Source organism: Amblyraja radiata, chromosome 4 (assembly GCF_010909765.2).
Source record: "Amblyraja radiata isolate CabotCenter1 chromosome 4, sAmbRad1.1.pri, whole genome shotgun sequence".
NCBI classification, from domain to species: Eukaryota; Metazoa; Chordata; class Chondrichthyes; order Rajiformes; family Rajidae; genus Amblyraja; species Amblyraja radiata.
The window spans coordinates 3,243,545-3,265,526 of NC_045959.1; the positions used below are offsets into that span (position 1 = coordinate 3,243,545).

A 21,982-nucleotide genomic window follows, 5' to 3' on the forward strand; every position below is an offset into this window, starting at 1 on the left:
CTTTCAGAATGGCAGGCAGTGACTAGTCTGGTGCCGCAAGGCTCGGTGCTGGGATCGCAGCTATTTACAATATATATTAATGATTTAGGTGAAGGAATTAAAAGTAACATTAGCAAATTTGTACCGACACAAAGCTGGGTGGCAGTGTGAACTGTGAAGAGTGTGCTATGAGGATGCAGGGTGACTTGGATAGGGTGGGTGAATGGGTAGATGCATGGAAGATGCAGTATAATGTGGATAAATGTGAGGTTATAGCGGGGACTCGCAGGAGTCCAGCCAAGAATCAGTCGGAACACAAAGTGGTGTGAACGAAACGTATTTATTATTATTACAGTGCTGCTCCCTGCTCCTAAAATGGGCACGGGCGTTGCCCGATCTTAAATACCCCAAAGGGTCAACCCCATGACCTGCGCCTCCCCGAGACACCTAACTTCTCCTTCCAGAGCCGAGGGTTCGCTCTGCCCGTGGCCTACCACTAGGTACCGCCACAAGGTTATTCACTTTGGTGGCAAGAACAGGAAGGCAGATTATTATCTGAATGGTGTCAGATTAGGAAAAGGGGAAGTGCAACGAGACCAGGGTGTTCTTGTACAACAGTCACTGAAAGTAAACATGCAGGTACAGCAGACAGTGAAGAAAGCTAATGGCATGTTGGCCTTCAAAACGAGAGGATTTAAGTATAGCAGCAAAGAGGCCCTTGTGTTCAGTTCTGGGCAGTTATAGGAAATGTGTCAAGCTGGAAAGGGTACAAAGAAGATTTACGAGGATGATGCCAGGACTAGAGGGTTTGAGCTATAGGGAGAAGTTGAATAGGCTGGGACTCTATTCCTTGGAATCCAGGAGGATGAGTGATAATCTTATAGGGGTGTATAAAATCATGAGAGGAATAGATCAGTTAGATGCATAGAGTCTCTTGCCCAAAGTAGGTGAATCGAGGACCAGAGAACATAAGTTTAAGGAGAAGGGCTAATAAATTCATAGGGATCTGAGGGGTAACTTCTTCACACAAAGGGTGGTGGGTGTATGGAACAAGCTGCCAGAGGAGGTAGTTGATGCAGAGACTATCCCAACATTTAAGAAACAGTTAGACAGGTACATGGATAGGACAGTTTTGGAGGAAAATGGACAAAACTCAGGCAGGTGGGACTAGTGTAGTTGGGACATGTTGGCCATTGTGGGCAAGTTGGGCCGAAAGGCCTGTTTCCACATGGTATCACTCTCTGACTCTTATGACAATGAGAGAGAATTTATCTTAGAGGTGTTGATTGAGAGATCAGTATTGATCAAGACACTATCTTTAAGATAATAACACTGATCTTTTGTTTCTCAAACATGCTTTATTTCATACCTCAAACAGTGCAGTCTTCACTCAACACAGTCCTATAATGTGGTTCTAGAGTTTTGCACTCAGGTCACCAGAGTGGAACGCAACTCCACAGCATTCGGCTCAGAGTTAAATGCACTACCCATTGTGTCATAGCTAAAACTACAAAAAAAAAACAATGTTTCTAATAAGGGTGTTTGATTTTGATGGATTAGATGAGTACTAGAAGTTTTTTTCCCAGAGAATGTGTTATAATTTCACCATTCAGTCAGACATTAATAATCTAGGGAAAGTGGTTTGAGTTGCTTAAGCAGAATATGTAATAAAGAATGAGAGGAAACTCAAATTTCAGCTCAGTGGATTCTCACTTCTTGTACAGTCCCGTAGGGTTGAAGATGACTTATTTCCACTCCAAGCCAAGAGACTGATTCTGCCAGAGAACAGTTTGCTTCTGTTAAGCATTCTCAATGTTTCCCCAAATGTTTCTGCTCCATTTTGAACAGTTGTAGACCATAAACTCCCGTGAGTCGATGAGGAGAATTTCTCATGGAGAATTTGAAAACATCCTTTACCTGTTCCACCAAAGGAGCTTAGAGAAGACTTCTCATTTTTTGAGTCTCTTGTTGGACATGCAGTCTCATTAGAGCTAGTTCAGAATGACCAGAGGGTCAATGCAAGGGTGGTGGAAATGGTTGCCCTATATCCTTGGGTTTGTAGAATTTTATATTGATATGAGACATGAATTAACAACAAAAATTTCAATATCAATAAGGGTAAGCCTACAAATAGCAACTATATCAGAAATATACATGAAAGCATCTCACCAACTGCATTCTGTTTTTCTTCTTTCCCCAAAAAGTTCTTCCCTTAAACAAAACAGTTATTTTAACTGAACAAACAATATCGTTTATTGGTAATGCATTATTAATGGTAATATGTTTTATTAACTGTTATTACAGTCAGACAATGCAATTTTTAATGTATTTCCAAATTAGATATTCCAGCATCAAATATTCATTGATACAAATTAGCATTTGGAAAAAAAAAGTACCATACTATTTTGCCTGTAATGAATGCTTAAACTCTGACATTACAAACAAAATAAATGACTTTCGGTTGTGACTCATATTTATTAATCTTATACAAAACACCAAGGTTCAGCCACTCATATTCGTAAGGACAGTAACAAATTATTATACAAATTATGTTTAAAAGGACGCACAAACCATTGATTCTTTTTGACTGTTCTAACCATCGATTTATCTTAATCTATCTTTATGTATGGCCTGCTCGTTTTCATTTTGTTTACATTAAACAAAGAACACCCCTGAAGATCCACTTCCAAATTATTTTAAAATCTTTAAGCTGTTATATACATTGTAAATTTAATGATGTGTTTTGCTTTAAGGAAGCAACTTTTAAATGAATATGTGAAACAACCACCAACTATCTGCACATGTTTGTGGATGAATAGTAGTATACATTGGCTATTTTAAGTGATTGAATAACTTGAGTGAAGATTGGTGAGGGTGAAACCTAGATGAATAAAAAGATCAGCAACCTTTAAATGTTTGTTTGAATGTGAATACTTTGAATGTGTAGTTATTGTTTATTTTTAATTATTTTTAAGTTAAGGGCCTGTCCCACTTAGGTGAATTTTTAGGTGAGTGCAGGAGACTGCGCTCGCCTCATGATCGCCACATGTTAGCTAGTGGTCTCTGGTGAGTCTCCTTCATGGTTGAGAGGAGTTCCCGCATTCTGGGAACGAGTCGCGGCTTCAGTATGGTCGCAGCAATATGTTCAACATGCTGAAAAATTTTCTGCGGTCAAAAATTGGTCGCCATGGAGAAAATCGATGCTTTTGTAGTCGTAGGTGCAGTGGTAGTGGGGTCGCCGTGTCGTTGTAGGTAGTCGAGGTAGCCGTAGGTATTTTTTGTTAATCTCCTTTGCTGACCAGGCATTTTCATTGGCTCATTGGGGAAAAAAAAACGTAAGCACGAGTTTTTAGAACCAAGGAAAACCGACCGGTAATGTTAAATGCCCGCTAAACTTCACAGCTGTGTATCTCTGGCTTATTAAAAGTTGTCTCGCTTCTTAAAAGTGTCTCCACTCCTTCTCTGCCCCCTTCTCCCCTCCCTCCTCCCCGTTCTTTTAAAGGACTTACACTGTGCTAGCCATCTTTAACCTTCCTATTCATCGCGGTGTGTGTCTGTATCACCTTGGCTTTGCACCGTGTGAATTTCAGACAGCGCTCCCCACGCTTTCCCTGGCCCCTGCCTTTGCGATGTGTGTGTGTGTGTTCCGCTCTGACGGTCGTCGTTCCAGTTCGCAGTTTTTCAGGCGAGTGCCACGAGCTTGAAGGTCGCAGCAAGTCCGCTGAAAAGTCGCCTAAGTGGGACAGGGCCTTAAATTACAAATGTACAGAACATGGAACCAGTTGCATTTGCTGAAAATGTGTTTTTAAAAACTGAAAATGCCCAATCTTGCCAAACAAAAACTGAACAAATATTCTGAGCCGAACCCCAAACACAACTTAAAAAATTGAATTCCTAATTATGTACTCTGTTGTTTAATATGCTCTAAGCGAAGAAAAAGCTCATGTAAGAGAAATAAAAATGTGTTTATACAATTAATATTTGTAAACAAAGTTTTTCAGGTCACCACATAATAGGATGGATATGATGGAACTGTAAAGGGTGCAGAGGAAATTCACCCAGATGCTTTCTAGATTGAAGACTTTTGTTATGGGAAAAGGGGCTTGTTTTCCCTCTTGCAAAGATGGTTGTGATGGAGGCAAATACAATTATGAGAGCAACAGGGGATACGGTAACTACCTAGAATCCTTTTTCCATGGTATTGAGTGTTAAAAACAAGAGAGCATAGGTTTAAGGTGGGAGGAAGAAGATCTGAGCGAAAAGGTTTTCTTATAGAATGGTTGATATCTGGAATGCGTTGCCTTGGGAGATGCTATAATCAGATACAACTATTACATTTAAGAGTCATTTAGACAGACATTTGAATAGACAAGACATGGAATCATACGGACCTCAAGCTTATAAACAGGATTAATATAGTTGGACAAAAACGTTGGCATGGATAGAAACATAGAAATTAGGTGCAGGAGTAGGCCATTCGGCCCTTCGAGCCTGCACCGCCATTCAATATGATCATGGCTCATCATCCAACTCAGTATCCTGTACCTGCCTTCTCTCCATACCCCCTGATCCCTTTAGCCACAAGGGCCACATCTAACTCCCTCTTAAATATAGCCAATGAACTGGCCTCAACTATCTTCTGTGGCAGAGAATTCCAGAGATTCACTATTCTCTGTGTGAAAAATGTTTTTCTCATCTCGGTCCTAAAAGATTTCCCCCTTATCCTTAAACTGTGACCCCTTGTTCTGGACTTCCCCAACATCGGGAACAATCTTCCTGCATCTAGCCTGTCCAACCCCTTAAGAATTTTGTACGTTTCTATAAGATCCCCCCTCAGTCTTCTAAATTCTAGCGAGTACAAGCCAAGTCTATCCATCTTTCTTCATATGAAAGTCCTGACATCCCAGGGATCAGTCTGGTGAACCTTCTCTGCACTCCCTCTATGGCAAGAATGTATTTTCTCAGATTAGGAGACCAAAACTGTAAGCAATACTCCAGGTGTGGTCTCACCATGACCCTGTACAACTGCAGTAGAACCTCCCTGCTCCTATACTCAAATCCTTTTGCTATGAATGCTAACATACCATTCGCTTTCTTCACTGCCTGCTGCACCTGTATGCCTACTTTCAATGACTGGTGTAACATGACACCCAGGTCTCGTTGCATCTCCCCTTTTCCAAATCGGCCACCATTCAGATAATAGTCTACTTTCCTGTTTTTGCCACCAGAGTGGATAACCTCACATTTATCCACATTATACTGCATCTGCCATGCATTTGCCCACTCACCCAGCCTATCCAAGTCACCTTGCAGCCTCCTAGCATCCTTCTCACAGCTAACGCTGCCCCCCAGCTTCGTGTCATCCGCAAAGTTGGAGATGTTGCATTCAATTCCCTCGTCCAAATCATTAATATATATTGTAAATAGCTGGGGTCCCAGCACTGAGCCTTGCGGTACCCCACTAGTCACTGCCTGCCATTGCGAAAAGGACCCGTTTACTCCTACTCTTTGCTTCCTGTCTGCCAGCCAGTTCTCTATCCACATCAATACTGAACCCCCAATACCGTGTGCTTTAAGTTTGTATACTAATGTTTGGATGTGGTAGTCCAAAGGGCCTGTGTAAGTGTGATATGACTATGTAAAATAAAAATGTACATAAAAAGGAAATGGTTAAATTAATTTTGTAATGCTTGAAAATTTGGTTATATTGCTTGGAAATGTTTCCAAGCAATATATTTAATTGAAAAAAATGGAATGCAATAATCAAACTCACAAAGTTACCAATCAAATCACAACTTTTCTGATCAGAGAAACTTAGTTTTTCTCCAAGAGAGAACAATTCTTCAACGTCAGTTCAACTAATTTCATATATAAGAAAAAAATGAATAAATGCACAACCATTTCATGTCCTGGCAATTACCATGAATAAGTAAGTGTCCTGCTTTGTTCCAGTCAGGAGCAAGCCTTGCCACCAAGGTAAAGGACAAGCACATTTGCAGGACTGCAGGGATCACTCTTTGTGGAACATCCATCTGTCATCATTGAAAAACAGTATTGAAAATTTCAATTAGAACATATGAAATAGAAACAATTTTGGGCCAATAGGCCTTTTTCATTTTACAATTAGATCATAGTAGATCTCATACCTCAATGCGTTAATACATTAATATCCATTTATTTAAGACTTGCTATGTGAAATAAAATGTAAAATGTGAAATAAAAAGCACTTAAAATAGTTGAAAAATCAGTTAATTGAGTTGAATTAATATATAATAACATGTTCATTTATTTTGTTCTCCTGTTATTTTATTCAAAATCGCAGCTGAAAGTGGAAAGTTCCATAGATGTTTGGATTTGTATTTCATAAGTTCTTGGAGCAGAATAAGGCCACCAAGTCTACTCTGCCATTCAATCGTGGCTGATCCTTCTTTCCCTTTCAACCCCATTCTCCTGCCTTTGGCCCATAACCCCTGACACCCAAACCTATTTCATCTAATGTTTAAAAACTATACTTATATGCTTCACAGACAGGCATGTAGAAAATAGACAATAAGCCAAGAAATAATGGGAGTTGTGATTCGGGTGATTGAACAACCCACTTCTTGGCTTAACATGCATTGCTATTGGGTTATTGCTGTCACGTGAACCACAATACAGTTAAAAGGCTTTTGTTTGCATGCTATCGAATCAAATCAGATAATACTATACATGTTTACAAACAAACCACTCACAAGTACAACAGCATTGTAGCAGAACCATTTCAGAGAAAAAAATTAATGTCTACGATGACGTTGGTTGGAAAGTCAGGATTGTACCCTAGACTTAGGAAGGACTGTTCAGAAGTCTGATCACAGAGGGGAAGAAGCTGTCCTTGAGTCTTGTTGGTGTGTGCATTTGTATCTTCTGCCTGATGGGAGAGGGGAGAAAAGAGAATATACCGGGAGGCGGAATAGGGTCCATGATTAGGCTTGCAGTTTTCCTAAGGCAGCATAAGTGTGAATGGAGTTGATGGAAGGGAGGCTGGTTTATGTGAAGACTGTGCTACGTCGACAATTCTCTGCAAATTCTTGCAGTCTTGGGCGGAACAGTTGCCAAACCAAGCTATGACAAATGCGATAGGATGCTCTCCGTGGTGCCAGTTGAAGTTGGTAGGAGTCGTTGGAGACATGCTGATTTCCTTCAGCATCTGAGGAAGAGGCATTGAATAGAATAGAATAGAACAGAATAGTTTCTTTATTGTCATTGTAACATGAACCATGTACAACAAAATTTAAAAATGTCAGCCAGTCAGTGCACCATTCAAACATTTCTAAAAGCTAACGATACATACAAGGTAAAATATTAAAAAAGATAAACAACTAAAATAAATATGAAAATAGCACGGATAAACACCCAACCCTACATCCTTCTGTGGATTTCAGTGTACCACAGTCCCTTAGTATGTATCGCCCCTGCGTTCCTTGGCGGCTACATTTAGTGCCATTATAGCAGTGGGGTAAAAACTGTTTTTAAGTCTGTTTGTCCTTGTCCTTGTAGATCTGTACCGTCTGCCTGACGGCAACAGTTCAAACAGGGAGTGTCCGGGGTGGGAAATGTCCTTTATAATACTCTGGGATTTTTTGATGCAGCGGGAACTGTGTAAGTCCTCCAAGGTAAGGAGAGGGCAGCCGACAATCCTCTGGGCGTTGTCAATGGCCCTCTGGAGCGCTTTCCTCTGAGCCGCTGTGCAGCTGGTGTACCATACGCATACACAGTATGTTAGGATGCTCTCAATGGAGCACCGATAAAAGGACAGCAGCAGTCTCTGATTGATGTTATTCTTCCTGAGCACCCTCAGGAAGTGCAGTCTCTGCTGGACCTTTTTCAGCAGCGCAGAGGTGTTCACGCTCCACGTCAGGTCCTCCTCAATATGGATTCCCAGGAAGCGGAAATCCGCCACCCTCTCCACACAGTCCCCTCTGATAATTAATGGTACCATGTCTGTTTTATTCTTCCTGAAGTCTATTATTATTTCCTTTGTCATTAAGGTGTTGAGGAGCAGGTTATTTTCTCCACACCACACTGTCAGCTGCTCCGCCTCATCCCGGTAGGCGTACTCGTCCCCCCCGGAGATGAGTCCCACCACCGTAGTGTCATCCGCAAATTTGACAATGGTGTTGCTGTGGTGGGCGGGGGTGCAGTCATGTGTGTAGATGGTGTAGAGCAGGGGGGCTCAGTTCGCAGCCCTGTGGAGAGCCGGTACTGAGGCTGAGGGCCGTGGATGTGTGATGGCCCACTCTGACTCTCTGGCTGCGACCTGACAGGAAGCTATTTATCCACATGCAGGTGGAGTGTGGAAGTCCCAAGTCTCCCAGTTTGTCCACCAATTTGTGGGGAAGGATGGTATTAAAAGCAGAGCTGTAGTCCACAAAGAGCATCCGCACGTAGCTCCCCCGCTGCTCCAGGTGGGACAGTGCAGCATGGAGAGCTGTGGCTACAGTGTCCTCTGTAGATCTATTCACTCTGTACGCAAACTGGTGGGGGTCAAAGCTTCAGGGCAGGAGTGATGTGATATGACCCCGGACCAGTTTTTCAAAACACTTCACCACCACTGGTGTGAGTGCGACTGGCCGGTAGTCGTTGAGGCTGGAGATGTGGGGTTTTTTGGGCAAGGGGACTATGGTTGCGGACTTCAGACAGGGTGGAACAGTGGACTGGGCCAGAGACTGGTTGAAAATCCTCGTACAGACTCCAGCCAGCTGGTCTGCGCAGTCCTTCAACACGCGTCCAGAGACGCCGTCAGGTCCAGTAGCCTTCCTTGGATTGATGGCCCGCAGCGTGCGCCTCACCTCATGCTCCTCTATCTTGAGGGTTAGGCTGCTGTGGGCCATGTGGTGTGATGTGGCTGTCTCGGGTGGCTCCACTTCAAAGCGAGCAAAGAAGAGGTTCAGCTCCTCTGCCAACGAGGCGTCACCTTCAGCAGCTCCAAGGTTGGTCTTGTAGTTGGTGAGATACTGGATCCCCTGCCACACCTGCCTGCTGTTGTTACTGTCCAGGTGGTCCTCTATCTTCCTCCTGTAGTCTGATTTGGCCTCTCTGATGCCTCTCTTCAGGTTAGCTCGGGCCGTTCTGTATAAAGCCCTATCGCCAGACCTAAAAGCGATGTTCCTCTCTTTTAACAGCCGCTGGACCTCCCGGGTCATCCAGGGCTTCTGGTTGGGGTAGACCCGGATGCGTTTGTCCACTGTGACCGTGTCCATGCAGTTTTTAATGTAACACAGTACACTGTCTGTGAACACCTCCAGGTCCCGGTGTTCAAACACATCCCAGTTGGTCCTGTCGAAGCAGTCCTGCAGCTGCTGAGATGCACCATCAGGCCAGGTTGTGATGGTCTTTGTGATGGTAGGAGCGGTTTTCATGAGGGGGGCATATGCAGGAATTAAAAGCAGGGACATATGGTCCGACTGACCCAGGTGTGGTAGTGGTCTAGCCCTGTAGCCCAGCTTGATGTTGGAGTAGACCTTGTCCAGTGTGTTAGCTCCTCTTGTAGCACATTTAACATGCTGGTAGAATTTAGGGAGCATTTTCTTCAAGTCCGCGTGATTAAAGTCCCCTGCTATGATGTGAACACCGTCAGGATATATGCTCTGTTGACTGCTAGTGCTACCATACAAATGTCCGATAGCCGAGTTAGCATTAGCATCCGGTGGTATGTACACAGCAGTTATCATGACAATTGATGTGCTTTTTTGGCTGTAACCAATGTGGTTGGTCTATGACAGATTGGTGCTAATATTTAGTTCCAGAAACCCAAAGCCCACAACCATTTCCACTTGTGCACCATTAATGCTGATTGGGGTACGTACTTGTAGATCAGTGTCACTCTTGTTACGAGTCATACTTAGTAGCTACGCCCACTAGTTTAACAGAAAGCTTCTCTGCCCTTTCTCCCTCACTTTTGAGTTATGTGCTAAGATGAAGTTACCTATGCTGTAACACTAATAAAGTCTTTGGATCTTAATCACTGTGTGTGACTTAAGTTATTCCAACAGCAGAAGCTCAACAGTACTCTACCACACTTCCTTAACTCAATAACTAGCCTTCATCGTGCTCACATTGAGGGAGAAGTCAATGTCCTAAAACCATCTCTATGTCCTTCCTGTACTCCATCTTGCTTTTGTTCGAGGTCAGGCCCAGCATAGAGGTGTCATCTGCAAACTTGCACACAGAGTTAGTGCAGAATTTGGTTGCACAATCATGAATGTATAGGGAGTACATAACAGGTGAGAATGCAAGGTTGTGGAGCACCAGTGTTGAGAATTATTGTGGAGGATGCATTGTCACCAATCATCACTCATTGTGATCCATGGGTCAGAAAGTCAAAGCTCCGGTGGGAGAGGGAAATGCTGACTTCTAGGTTCAGGAGTTTAGAGATGAGTTTAGATGGTTTTACCATGTTGAAGGCAGAGCTATAGTCAATAACTTGATGAACTAGGTGCCCTGGAGATGTGTGTAAGGCCAGGGAGATGGCATCTGCTATTAACTCCAGCCTCACAGACAGCCTTGATCACTGCATCTGGAATTCCTTCTTGGCATCCTTGACGGCTTTGCGAAGGTCATAGATTTCTTGTATTGCTCAGGGCCATGTGACGAACTCCGTAGACTTGGACTTAACCTGGAAGCAGACCTCACAGTTCATCCATGGTTTCCAGTTGGGCAACATACTGCTCTCATTTCCCTTATCCTTAACTAGTCTGAAGAAGGGTCTCGACCTGAAAGATCACCCATTCCTTTTCTCCAGAGATGCTGCCTGTCCCGCTGAGTTACTCCAGCTTTTTGTGTCTATCTTCGGTTTAAACCAGCATCTGCATTTCCTTCTTACACACTTAATGTCTACTTTGTTATGCATTCCTCTCCACGCTTACTGCTGGTCTGTTATGATAGTGGTATGTTTTCCATGAGTTTAGGAATTTGATTTTCTTTATAAAATAAGGATAAGACAGCAAGATAAAGCTGCTTTATGTTAGAAATTTTCACGGCAATGAGACTGATGGCTAAAGATCTCACCAGCAACGGAGCAAAGGAAAGTATAGTTGAGTATACTTTCCTTCAAATATATGTTGAGTATAGGATAAAGTGGTCCTTACCAGGACCCCAATGAGATCACACCTGTACTATTGTGTGCAGTTCTGGTCTCCAAATTTGAGGAAGGACATTCTTGCTATTGAGGGAGTGCAGCGTAGGTTCACAAGGTTAATTCCCAGGATGGCGGGACTGTCATATGCTGAGAGAATGGAGCGGCTGGGCGTGTATACTCTGGAGTTTAGAAGGATGAGAGGGAGCCTTATTGAAACATACGATTATTAAGGGTTTGGACGTGCTAGAGGCAAGAAACATGTTCCCAATGTTGGGGGAGTCCAGAACCAGGAGCCACAGTTTAAGAATATGGGGTAAGCCATTTAGAACAGAGATGAGGAAATACTTATTTACACAGAGTTGTGAGTCTGTGGAATTCTCTGCCTCAGAGGACGGTGGAGGCAAATTCTCTGTATACTTTCAAGAGAGAGATAGATAGGGCTCTTAAAGATAGTGAAGTCAGGGGATATGAGGAGAAGGCAGGAACGGAGTACTGATTGCGGATGATCAGCCATGATCACAATGAATGGTGGGGTGCTGGCTCGAGGGGCTGAATGGCCTACTCCTGCACCTATTGTCTATTAAAAGCATAGACCAAGCGTATGACGATCAAGAACTGAGATTGTGGTACAGAATCTTGCACTGCATGATTTGCGGAGAAGGAAGAGAGTCACATCATGAGAGAATTTCAACACAGTATTATAGATGAAAAGTCAATATATGAAGCATATTTTTGGGCAGGTTAGATTAAAACAGATGTGGCATTACAAAATAAAACACTGATCCAATTGTTTTTGGAATCTTGACAATGAATATTGGTTATATTGTTTGACCCCTTTGGGACATTATAATCTTTTGAAATGTTTCCTTAAAATGATATCCATCCAAAATACATTTCAGTAATTTTCCTTTTGCTTGGTGATAAAGAGGCCAATATCTGCTTACTACTTACAGGTTCCCTCAAGATGAAAGATGACTTGCTTCAATTCTGTGTCTTCTGAGGTGACTAATGAGGCCAATGATAGAATCGCAGAATCTTCCACAGTTGAGCAGGCAGGTAGATGGGTATTTTTTTTTAGATGGTTCTTTCTTAGGGATTTTTAGTGTTACATGGACTCAAAATTCTCAATCCCTACAGTAATATACCTGTTCTGCTTTCAACACTCCTGGGCCAATGTATCCCAGGACTCAGGTGTGATGCTGCAGCTTTTCAAGGGCCCTTTGAACATATTCTTGACACTCTACCTCTGCCCATACGGTAAACGTTTTCCATCAAGGAATTTTAAATAAACCCTGTTTCGGGAGTCTGGTGTCAAGCAGCCATTTGAGTGTAGTTAAGACCATAATGCTGCAGATGGTAATCTGGGAGAGGACAATGATGTTAGTTTGACAAGGTCCTAGACACGATTACGTCTTGGTTTCTTGGTCCTCCAAAATATTCCAATCAGAATTTAAACTGGAGGTGGTGGAGGGAGGACTTAAGCCAGAAGGGTTATTGGGAAGAAAGAGCTACCTTAAATTTAGTTGCATCTGGTTGGGTAACTATAGTAGGGTGGAGATTATTCCATGCTTTAATTGTGCGGGGGAAGAACGAATTACTGGACACATCTGTCTTTGCAGCTGGAATCACAAATTGGATCGAATGCCCTCGTCTGCTCTTAATTGGTTTGGGTTTGGGTAGGTCTTGTAATCTATGTCGAGCTGACCATTTAACATTTTGTAAAAACAGGTCAAACAGTGAGCTTCACGTCTGTCTTGGAGAGGGTTCCACCCCAGAGAATTCAGAAGTTTGGTAACATTCGCTTCTCTCTCATAGGTGTTAGTAACAAATTGAGCTGCCTGTCTTTGGACACGTTCGATGGAAGAAATGTTTTTATTTGTGTATGGGTCCCATGCTGCAACTGCGTAGTCCAAATGAGGTCTACCGAGGGTGAAGTATAGGTTCTCCTTGACAGAAGTTGAACAATGATGAAACTTGCGCCTCAGAAAATTTAGGACACCTGTTGCTTTCACCGTTGCACGATGAGTCTGACCATTCCAACGCAGATCATTCTGCAATTTGATGCCAAAATACTTGGTTTGTTTGGATTCTTCAAGGGTGGCACCAAGTATATTGTAAGATGTTTCGCCTGGATTCCTCTTTCAGGTGGCACGCATGGTTTCACATTTGGAAGGGTTGAACTGCATGCCCCATTGTTGTGACCACTCAACCATAGTATCGAGATCCTTTGGGAGAGCAACTTCATCATCAGCTGACTTAATTGGACGGTACAGCAAACAATCATCAGCGAATAGTCTGATCGTGCTTGTGACTTTTTCATGGATGTCATTTATGTAAAGCAAAAACAGATGTGGGCCAAGTACTGTACCCTGAGGTGTACCACTCAACACTGGATGCCAATTGGAGCTCTTTCCGTTCACACACACACGCTGAAGACATTTTGTCAGGAAACTGGAAATCCATCGTTTCGTGTTGGAACGAATACCATAGAAGTCAAGCTTCCGAAGCAGCCTCTGGTGTGGGATGACATCAAATGCTTTAGAAAAGTCCAGCACAACTAAATCCGTGATGACGTTACCATCAAGGTGCTTGGCCAGGTTGTTTGTCGTCAGGATAAGCTGAGACTCACACGTCTCATATGTAAAAGCCCCTCTCAGTGAAGTCAGGCTATAATTATGAAATTCACTGTTGTCCTCAATGAGGCAAGGCAGCCTTTGGTTGATTGAGGAAAAGGAAGTTTGAAGATCACATCCTTCAGACCTGGTACATAACATGCAATCTACCAGATGGTAGTGAACACTACTTCTAAATGTTTCCAATTATGATCTTCCAGTGCACTAAATTCAGTCACTGTCACAAAGCCTTGAAAGGTTCTCCTCACTAACACCCAAGGACTAGTGCCAAAATTGAAAGAGCTGTCCCACAGACTATTCAAACAACAACCTGGTGTAATCATATTGAGGGAATCCTAGTTTAGAGTCAACATGCCAGATTGCTCCAACACATTTCTTGGTACATCCTGACCTCCTGGAAGACAAACCAAAGCTGTTACCAAGGTGATATGCAGGCAGGAAAAGTGAACAATGGGAGTTCCTAACATTTACCACAGACTTCTACTGGCATTGTATGATGGATTAATGGGAGATGGTCTTGGAAGGGAGGATGCTCCTCAAACTGCGGAGCAATACAGCTCACCCCCTCCACGACACACTGGTCAACCTGAGGAGTACCTTCAGCAACAGGCTGGTTCCACCAAGATGCAGTAGAGAACGCTGCACAGATCCTTCTTCCCTGTGGCTATCAAACTGTATAACTCCTCCTCTTCTGTTGTGGGAGTAGACTGACACCACCCTCCCCCTTCCCCAACCTTTGCACATCTCCAATCCTTTCCACTCATCACTTTAATTTCATGTTTCATGTATTTTGTGTTTTATGACTGTTGGCAGATCAAATTCCCTCCTGGGATAAAAGTTATATTGTATCATATCGCATACAAGGCTGTAGAATCATCTGCGTGATTACTGTACATTGTCCTCCCTCAGATGACGAATCAATACTCCTCCATGAATAATACATGGAAGCTGTACTTAATAGCAAAGACATTGTGTGGTTTGGTATCACCATCCTTATCAAAGCAGGCCAGGTCCTGAAAGACACAACTACCGACTTTGTCTGCAGCAATACTGACCATTCCTCAAACTCAACAGCGATAAGACAGAATTCCTCCTCATAGGCTCCAAAGCCACACTCAGCAAAATCAATAACCCCACTCTCACCATCGACGACACCACTGTCTCCCCATCTCCCCAGGCCCGCAACCTTGGCGTGATCTTTGATTCCACCCTCTCCCTTGAGCCTCACATCCGCCATGTCACTAAAACCTCCTTCTTTCATCTCCGCAACATCGCCAAACTCAGACCCTCTCTCACACCTCCCGCTGCTGAAAGACTCATCCATGCCTTCATCTCCTCCCGACTGGACTATTGCAACTCACTTCTCCTTGGCATCAGCTCCACCTACATCAACCGACTCCAACTGGTCCAGAACGCAGCCGCCCGACTCATTACCCACACCAAATCCTAGCATCACATCACTCCAGTCCTCAAACAACTTCACTGGCTTCCCATCTCCCACCGGATCAACTACAAAATCCTGATCCTCACCTACAAAGCCCTCCACCATCTGGCCCCCCCATATCTCACTGACCTCCTCTCCCCCTACCAACCCTCACGGTCCCTCAGATCCACATCAGCCGGTCTCCTCTCCATCCACAAGTCCAACCTCCGCAGTTTTGGGAACAGAGCCTTCTCCAGGGCAGTTCCCATGCTCTGGAACTCCCTCCCCCAACTGGTCCCGCCTCAAGACCCATCTCTTCACCTCTGCCTATCCTTAGCCCCACGTCCCCCTCCCTTTTCATCTGTGCATTAATTGCCTCATATTGTGTTTTGTATTGAATTCTGTCTTTACTTTGTGTACTAGTCATGTCTCTACTATTTATTTCATTCCCCTTACATGTTTTTCCTCTACCTGCTAAATTTTTGTAAGGTGTCCTTGAGACTCTTGAAAGGCACCCATAAATAACATTTATTATTATTATTATTATTATTATTATTATTATTCCAATTTAATGAATAAAGTTACTTTACCTTGTTCTCACCAATCTACTGGTGATTCATTTGTCCATGACAGCAATGATATGAATGATCAGTTATTTTATATTACACAATGTTGTGCAGCCAAGGTTCTGTCTTACAATCTATAATCATGCCTTGATGGGTGAACAGAACAAAACTGCGAGCTCATAATCCATAAATGTTTGCATTTGATCACATTACAGGTGCACAACCTTTTATCCGAAAGCCTTGGGACCAGACACTTTTCGTAATTCGGAATTTTTCGGCTTTCGGAATGGAAGATTTTTAACGTAGATTTTAACGGCTGGCTCAGTGGTAGAGTGCTCGGCTCATATCCGCAAGGTCGCGAGTTTGCGCCTCGTTCCCGGCAGTTACTCGATCGCGAGTTTGAGTCTTCAATGTAGTTTTTTCTTGCAGAATAGGAGAGAATAGGGAGGGTTAGGCTGGGATCATTCTCTGCGAGATGATCTTAGTGCGGGAGACAAGTGTAGGAGAGGTGTACTGACTGTGTGGGCAGAACTTTGGAAGTGATTGCCCACCATTCTCAAAAGCCGCTGTGTCTCCTTGTCCCTGGGATAGTAGGGGGCGATCAAACAGCACAATACCCCCCTCCCCCTCCAACTCCAGAGGAATCCGCTCCCCGATGGGCCGCTATGGCGACAAGTGGCAGTTCGCCCACAGCCCGAGCTGCGCCACCCCAAGAACAAGACGTACCTTGCACACCATCAGCTTCTGCCCCTAGAGGAGCGTGTTCCTCTGGAGTTGGAGCGGGGCTGGGCTGGAGTTGCTGATCTGGGATCTCCGTGCTTGCAGTGGGCCTGGGGGTCGGTGTCCCGATGAGGGGGCGCAGCTCGGGCTGTGGGCGAACTGCCACTTGTCGCCGTAGCGGCCCATCGGGGAGCGGCTTCTGGTGGTCCTGACGTCTCCGGCCAGTTTGCAGTTTTCCTCTGGAGTTGGAACGTAGCTGGGCTGCTGCTGGCTGTGGGTCTCTGGGATCTCCGTGCTTGCAGTGGGCCTGGGGGTCGGTGTCCCGTTGGTCCTGACGTCTCCGGTGACTGGCACTGACCTGCTGGCATCGCCGACGTGAAGACAGTGCAAAGCCCCCGCACCGGTGCAATGGGCGGGGAGCTGGAGAGGGGAGGGAAGGGGTCACACACATGGCCGGGAAACAGAGGGGTGTAGGTGGGGTGAAACTGAAGGGAGCGACAATCTGCTGCTGCCTGCCCGCTGAGTTAAAAAGTTCCCACGCAAGACTTACGATACACTGTGTATCGTGAGTCTACTGTGGGAACTTTTTAACTCAGCGGGCAGGCAGCAGCAGATTGTCAATTATTAACCCTCCCGCGCAATATACCCTCACCTTCTCTTTTATGAATGGGGATTTAGTTCTCCTTTCTTCGAGGACCGACCGGAGGTTCCGCTGTCACCTCTGCGGGCCGCCCTCGGTGAACGTCTTCAAGGACCTTTCTTCAAGGACCGAAAAAATGTCCGCTATTCGGAGCTTTTCGTTATTTGGAATTTCGGATAAAAGGTTCTGCACCTGTACATTTATTTTCTTTAAAAGGAAGGCATTTTGCATTAAATGTAGAATCACAGTGTTTTATGAGCATGTTATGTTTGAAAGCTGTAGTGTTGACCATAAACAGTAACAAAAGGAGAAGCAAGCAGAACAAAATAATCTGTATTGCATTTTGTCACATCTTTCATGACTTTGGTATGTCCCAATGATGCTTATGAGGCACTTTATTTTTGAAATCAATATTTTGACCAAAGAACAAGAATAAAGACTGCTCTCGAACAACATCATAAAAAATAAATTGGTCATTCAAGCTCCCACATACAATTAATTTTTGATGATATTGACTGGGTCCACAGAGCTTCAAGATTGACTGTGTCAAATGACTTTGTTAGGTCGATGAAGACAGCGTAGAGGTCCATCTTCTGCTCGATGCATTTTAAACTGGTTCCATTTCTCGTTTGGGTCTCCAGTCAGTGGTCCATGAGCAGCCAGCAACTCATCAAGATGGGACTGGTAACTCTCAGTGATATCTGGTTCTTTCGTGCTTTGACATGCTCTTTGCACTCCACAGTGCACTGCTGAGCAGCCTTCATTGCCGTTGAACCCTCCAGTGGACTTCTTCCGCCCAATCCACCGGAACAGACTTCGCATGCTGGACTGAGCAAGTCTCTAAACTCACCGAGGGTTTGAGATCCGTCGACTACCCTCACCTGGTTTAGCCTGCCTGCCAAAGCGGTTTTCCAGGGTGTGGCTGCTGTCACATGCTAACAGCTTCTTAGAGCAACAGGTGAGAGCTAGGTGCCAGGTGGGGACCAAAGGTGGACAAACCACCCTCAGAGGAGCACGCCATGTCCCCCACCAGAAGTGCAACCCCTCCCTGAGCACTCCCATGCACCCTTGACTGATTGACTGAGAAAGATATATCAATCAAAACACCAAAGTTAACATCTAGGAACAAATATTGGTCAAAGCCTTCCCACTCTTCTCTGTTAAAGAGCTAGTAGATTTTATATCCACATGACCCAGTTGGACAGTTCAATGCACTAACCACTGCACCATTCATTTTGTAAAACATGTGTACATTACTTAATGCTACTAATGCAATCAGCTCTAAAGGATTCATTTTAGCATTATACACAGAGAATCATTAGTGGCAGAGCTGCTGTGTCAGATAGCTGGTACAAACTCCTTTCATGCTACACATGCTATGAATCAGGTGTGAATCCAGTATTGAATTGTTAGAGGCTGATATTGAGCCAGCTGGAGTGCTGATATGCACGGTATAGAATTGCACACTGGCTGACACCGTGAATGTGAGCTATAGATGGGAACTGACAGCATCTCTGATTTCACTCTCCATTATTTGTTGGTATTCCCTTCTCTTTGTTTCATTACACTCTGTTAACCAGCTTGGAAATCACATAATGGTAGATGATAGCAGCTGCCATCACATACAACAGGAGGTGTTGAGAATTGTTCCAGTCTCCAGTCCATACTCACTGAGTCTACCAGGGTGGACCTATTGAGCCTCACATCTTAGGGCTGAGAAACTGCAGAGCTCACTTGCATCCACCTATCATAGGTCGTCAGAGGCAGTCTTGATCCATGGGGATCCAAGCCTTGGGGTGATGAATTGCTGGAGGAACACCAACTGAGGGCAAGGATCTGCACCAAGTCTGACACAACCCCAATGAGTATTCCTTGGTTTTTGGGTTAATATTTATGGCTGAATCAGCATCAAAAATAGTTATAGGTCCCCCAATCTGAACGCAGCCAGGCATGCAGCCCTGTAGTTTTAAATGAGCATTCACTAAAGTTGTGCATATTGCCGTAATCAGTTTGCACTGTCTGCCAGTACTTAGCGGGGTACGTCGGCATGTCAGTCACAGTGCTCAGCAACTGCGGTTCTGAGTCCAAGTCCTTCACTGTGGAAACGGGGGTCAAACAAGGATGCATTATCGCACCCACCCTGTTTGTCGTCTTCATTGCTGCCATACTTCACCTCATTGGTGAAGAGCTGCCACAGGGGATCCCAATCCTCAACAGAACTGATGGTGGGCTCTTCAACCTTAATAGGTTGAAGGCCAAGAGCAAAGTCAGTAACATCGCCATCATGGAGCTTCAGTACGCGGACGACTGCGCCATTGCAGCACACTCTGCAGAAGACCTCCAGGGCATCCTAAATGCCTTTGCCAAGGCATACAGAGCCATGGGCCTAGCCTTAAATATCAAGAAGACCAAGGTCCTACATCAACCTCTACCCAGCCCACTATAAAAGTGAACGACACCACTCTTGAAAACGTTGACCACTTCCCCTACCTTGGCAGTATTCTTTCATCAAAAACTGACATCGACTCTGAGGTCAACCATCGCCTGAGTTGTGCCTACGGAGCGGTGCCTACACCAGACTCAGGAAAAGAGTCATTAAAGACCGAGACCTAAAGGCTCAAACAAAACTGCTGGTCTACAGAGCGAATGTCCTCTCCACCCTGTTTTATGGAGCCGAGTCATGGAACACCTGCAGCAGGCACCCGAGAGCCCTGGAACAATACCATCAAATATTCTTACGAAAAATTCTGAGGATCAGCTGGGAGAACAAACGCACCAACATCAGCGTTTTGGAGGAAGCCAACATGACCAGCATCACCACCACAATAATGCAGCACCAACTTCGATGGACTGGCCATGTCATCCGCATGTCCAACACACGTCTCCCTAAACAAATCCTGTACTCTCAATTGAAGGAAGGTTGGCGAGTCCCCGGCAGGCAAAAGAAACGCCTCAAGGACAATATCAAGAACAGTCTGAAGAAATTCCACATCACATTAAGCAACTGGGAGCACATTGCTCTGAACAGGCACTCCTGGAGGAAATCTGTGCAGGAAGGAGCTGCACTTCACGAAATGGAACTACGCCGTGTCGCAGAGACAAAACGCAGAGACAAAACAACAGCACCGTAAGGAGATAGAGAAGGGGGCTCAACGACCACCAACCACCGCCAGTCTCCACTGCCCACATTGCACCAAGGTGTGTGGATAGCGGATCGGCCTCTACAGACATCTGCAGACCCACAAGTAAACAACCCTATGGAGAGGAGAGGATAGTCATACTCGTTTCGAGTGACTGCCGATGATGATGATGACTATCCAATATCTGTGAATACCATCCAATATCTGTGAAACATTGCCAGTAAACTGATGAATACATGAAATACTATGTAAACAACTGATAACATTTCACTAGTAAGATCAATAATCTTCAGCAATTTACCTTTCCTCCGTGTTTTTGAACGAATGCCTGAATATTTCCTATTTTGTAAAACGGTATCTACAAAAAACAAAAACAACTTTTAGCAGTCTGTAGCAGAGAGTAGTATTTCTGCAAAGGCAGTGCCAATTATATTTTTCACAGCTATTATCATGTAAGATGAATATTCAACACCTATTTCAACTCCACCTTCATTTCTAAACCTAGGTACAATTATGTTGTTCCAAAAATATTAATTCATAAAATTCGCAAATGTACAATATTCATATGTTCACATTTACATTGCATATCACACTTAAAAGCAAATGTAATATTAGAATAACATCAGGTTTTGCTTATTCAGTGCCACAGCACGCCACTAAGGAGCCTGCTTCCTCCACGTATCCATTTTTTTGCAGTCATTTCATATGAAAAGTTTCAGAATTATTGGAGATATTCATTCTCAATCACCCTATTCCTTCATTCAATTTAGTCATCTGTGAGAAGACCTGTGCGCAGGGCTATCCACGTTCCAGTTAGTTCCTGGATATCATCATAGAACACGCATCATGCTAATAGATTTATGGAATCATACAACATGGAATGCAGGCCCTTCAGCCAAATTTACCCAAGGCGGCCAAGGTACCCGCTCTACACTAGTACCATCTGCCCGCGTTCGGCCTATGTCCCTCTAAACCTTTCCTTTTTATTTGTATAAATGACTTGGCAAATGAAATTCCTCGTATGTTGCAAAACATACTTGGCTAATAAAGTATTACTGTGATTGTGATTATGAGATGTCCTGGGCTATTTCACAGTATTACAAACAACTATTACTCTAGTTTCAATGCATTAGTAATTAACCATTTTTTAGTGGTGCAATCATATTTTATTAATAAATCTGCATCTTTTCAGCATTATTTTTATGTTTTACTATGTTGTATGTAGTTTTACAAATGTATTGCATGAAATATACATATGCTGTCTTCATAATCCATCAAAAGCTATTTTGAAATTCATACTTACGGGCATTATTATGATAACTTCTTTATGTTCTCCAGGAGCAGCAAGAACATCTGGATAATGAAACAGCAATTCCCTGCATGAAATAAAAAGCGGCTTACTTCCTAAGGAATCATATATTTGTGATAAAGAGTACATTTTATTTATACAAACTTTCTGTAGTAGCATGACTAAATGTGAGTTACAATTCAGCTGTAATCGAAGAGTATTCAAGAAAGCATTTCAGGCAAGCAAATAGCAAGAAATGTTCAATTATATTTATCCACAAGCAAGTAATCAGATTCAAATGATTTGTGCTGGAGATTTCAATAGATTATGAACTTTGCTTTATTTTACAAAGCAGTACAAATCTTTAGAACAAACAGGAGCAATCAAGGCCTATTGCATTATAGACCTTAAAATGGATTTGTCAATTCATCCCAATGATGACGTACATAAAACTTGTGTAGGAAGGAACTGCAGATG

The 21,982-nt window shown here is 43.8% G+C and overlaps 1 protein-coding gene across 1 annotated transcript in view; it reads right to left on the minus strand.

The window, feature by feature from the left end:
• Positions 1-21,623, minus strand: part of c4h18orf63 (chromosome 4 C18orf63 homolog) — a 76,144-nt gene extending 54,521 nt beyond the window's left edge. The window contains exons 1-4 of the mRNA XM_033018869.1: positions 21,521-21,623; positions 20,519-20,575; positions 5,900-6,011; positions 2,149-2,190 (exon numbers count right to left, since the gene is read on the minus strand). Of these exons, the coding sequence (XP_032874760.1) occupies positions 2,149-2,190; positions 5,900-6,011; positions 20,519-20,575; positions 21,521-21,526 (217 nt within the window). The 5' untranslated portion in view covers positions 21,527-21,623. The remainder of the gene's footprint in view (positions 1-2,148; positions 2,191-5,899; positions 6,012-20,518; positions 20,576-21,520) is intronic.
• Between the last annotated feature and the right edge of the window lie 359 nt (positions 21,624-21,982).